At 41.0% G+C, this 1,971-nt stretch overlaps 1 protein-coding gene across 1 annotated transcript; it reads left to right on the top strand.

Moving 5' to 3' along the window:
* Positions 1 to 1,036: 1,036 nt before the first annotated feature.
* LOC149215484 (putative 2' cyclic ADP-D-ribose synthase BdTIR) lies at positions 1,037 to 1,633 on the top strand. The gene has a single exon (XM_089389736.1). It carries the CDS (start codon positions 1,037 to 1,039, stop codon positions 1,631 to 1,633), a length of 597 nt encoding a protein of 198 aa, XP_089245862.1.
* The last annotated feature ends 338 nt before the right edge of the window (positions 1,634 to 1,971 follow it).

Raw genomic sequence — 1,971 nt, 5'->3', positions numbered from 1 at the left:
CATAACCAGTTTGTCGGCCGGAACTTTATTTAACTCTGTAAATATTTTTAACAATAAATTAATGGAAGTCAAATTTGACTTAAATATACTGCAGCATAACCAGTTTGTCGGCCGGTATGAAAAAACATCTAATTAACTTTCATATCTTGAAGGCTGGATTATTCGCGAAGGTGACTAACAAATGTCATCAACTAATGAAAGTCCAGATATAGCATATTAACTTTCTTATCTTGAATGCTGTATTATTCTTTAAAAGTGACTTTGCCGCATGTTATAATTAACTACTGAAAGTCCAACTAATCAGACTTACAATCAATTACAATGTACCCTTTTTAAAAGTGACATGTACTAACTTAAATTCCCTGTCTTGAATGCTGATTATTCATGAAAGTGACTGGCCACACGCTATCAATCTAAATTTTTGTGACCTGAACAACAGAATACACAACCATCACGCACTGTGCGGCATGTTACCGTCGGTCTAGATATCATAGACCTGAATAACAGAAGACAGAACGATGCAACCATGACTTATTGAAAGTGACTTTTGCCATACAGTCTGAATTTTAGTAGACACGAATATCTAAATTTCTATATAACAACACAACTGAATGCACAACCATCACAGACTTTGCCACTTGTTACCATCAGTCTAAACTTTTTAACTGGAGACAGAAGATACAACCAGGACTCCTTGAAAGTGACTTTTGGCAGTGCAATCTAAATTCTAGACCTGAATAACAGATGATAGAACATACTACCATGACTTGTTCAAAGTGACTTGTACCGACCGACAGGCGGTCGTCAGCAACGGTTGAGTGTGAGGGCTGGACATCAAAACAAGAGCATTTTTATTTGAAGGCACACGCTCGCTTGCTTACAGTTTACGCAGGGCTTCAAAGGACCTTCCATGGATCTGTTTGCCCGCCTGCTCATCATTTTGATATTGTTATTATTGCTGTCGATACATCCATTCATCGAGATCGCATTGTTACAATTCACAACCGCCCTTCATCATATATTTTCTTATATCGATATGTCTTCCTGCATCTGCATCATCTTATTATTAACAGCATTTCTTAAAATCCGTCCCTTCATCAAGATTCTGCTGGCAAAGGATACGACTATCCGTCGTCCTTCTGCGTCCTCGGCGGGCTGCTCTGCGTCCACTTCTTATCCCCATTATGACGTGTTCATAAATTACAGAGTCCCAGACCTTAAACACACTTTGGCCCTCCCTCTCTACCATAGTCTTCAGTCCCGGGGGTTGCGAGTCTTTCTTGACCAGCGTGAAATGCGGGTTGGATGCAACATTTGGGAACAAATAGAAGCCGCTATTGGTGTCGCCTCGGTTCAGGTAGTCTTCCTCTCTCCAAATTATGCAGAATCGGCTTTTTGTCTCGATGAACTCGTCCTTATGGTAAAGTCGGGGGCTATCATCATTCCTGTATTTTACGATTTAAAACCCGAGCTCGTGTGCACGGGCGAAGATAAAAGTGGAGCATACGATAAAGCCCTTGGCGCACACGAACAGACACTGAAATACGACAAGAAAAGAATTCAGAGTTGGAGAGACGCTCTGTCTCATGTTGCAATTATAAGCGGCTTGGAGCGGGAGGCATCGAACGAGTGAGTATCCTAATCTGTGTGAATCCGTTATAGCTTGTAGTGTGTAGGATTCTCAATAGTTATCTTACGCTCTGAATATGAACATACAGGGACCTCTTGCATAAGGTCGTCGAGAACGTGTTGAAATTCTACACCCCCGAGTTCGAGAGTGGTCGGTGAATTGTTGACAGCGTCCATCGTGGTTGATTGGCGAGAGAATCACGAATATCTGAGTTAAGTGATGATGCGTAGGAATTCCATTGCACAAGCTAGCATATGGCACAGGTCTTTCTATTATTAAAGAATAGGTTTGGAATAAAACTATGTAATGCCCAGACATACCATACCTATTTAAGAATTTGT

The sequence above is a fragment of the Pinus tabuliformis genome, chromosome 1_1, assembly GCF_031772625.1.
Source record: "Pinus tabuliformis cultivar Carrire ecotype Pingquan chromosome 1_1, CPIR1, whole genome shotgun sequence".
Lineage (NCBI taxonomy): Eukaryota > Viridiplantae > Streptophyta > Pinopsida > Pinales > Pinaceae > Pinus > Pinus tabuliformis.
This window is presented reverse-complemented; position numbering and strand designations above follow the sequence as displayed.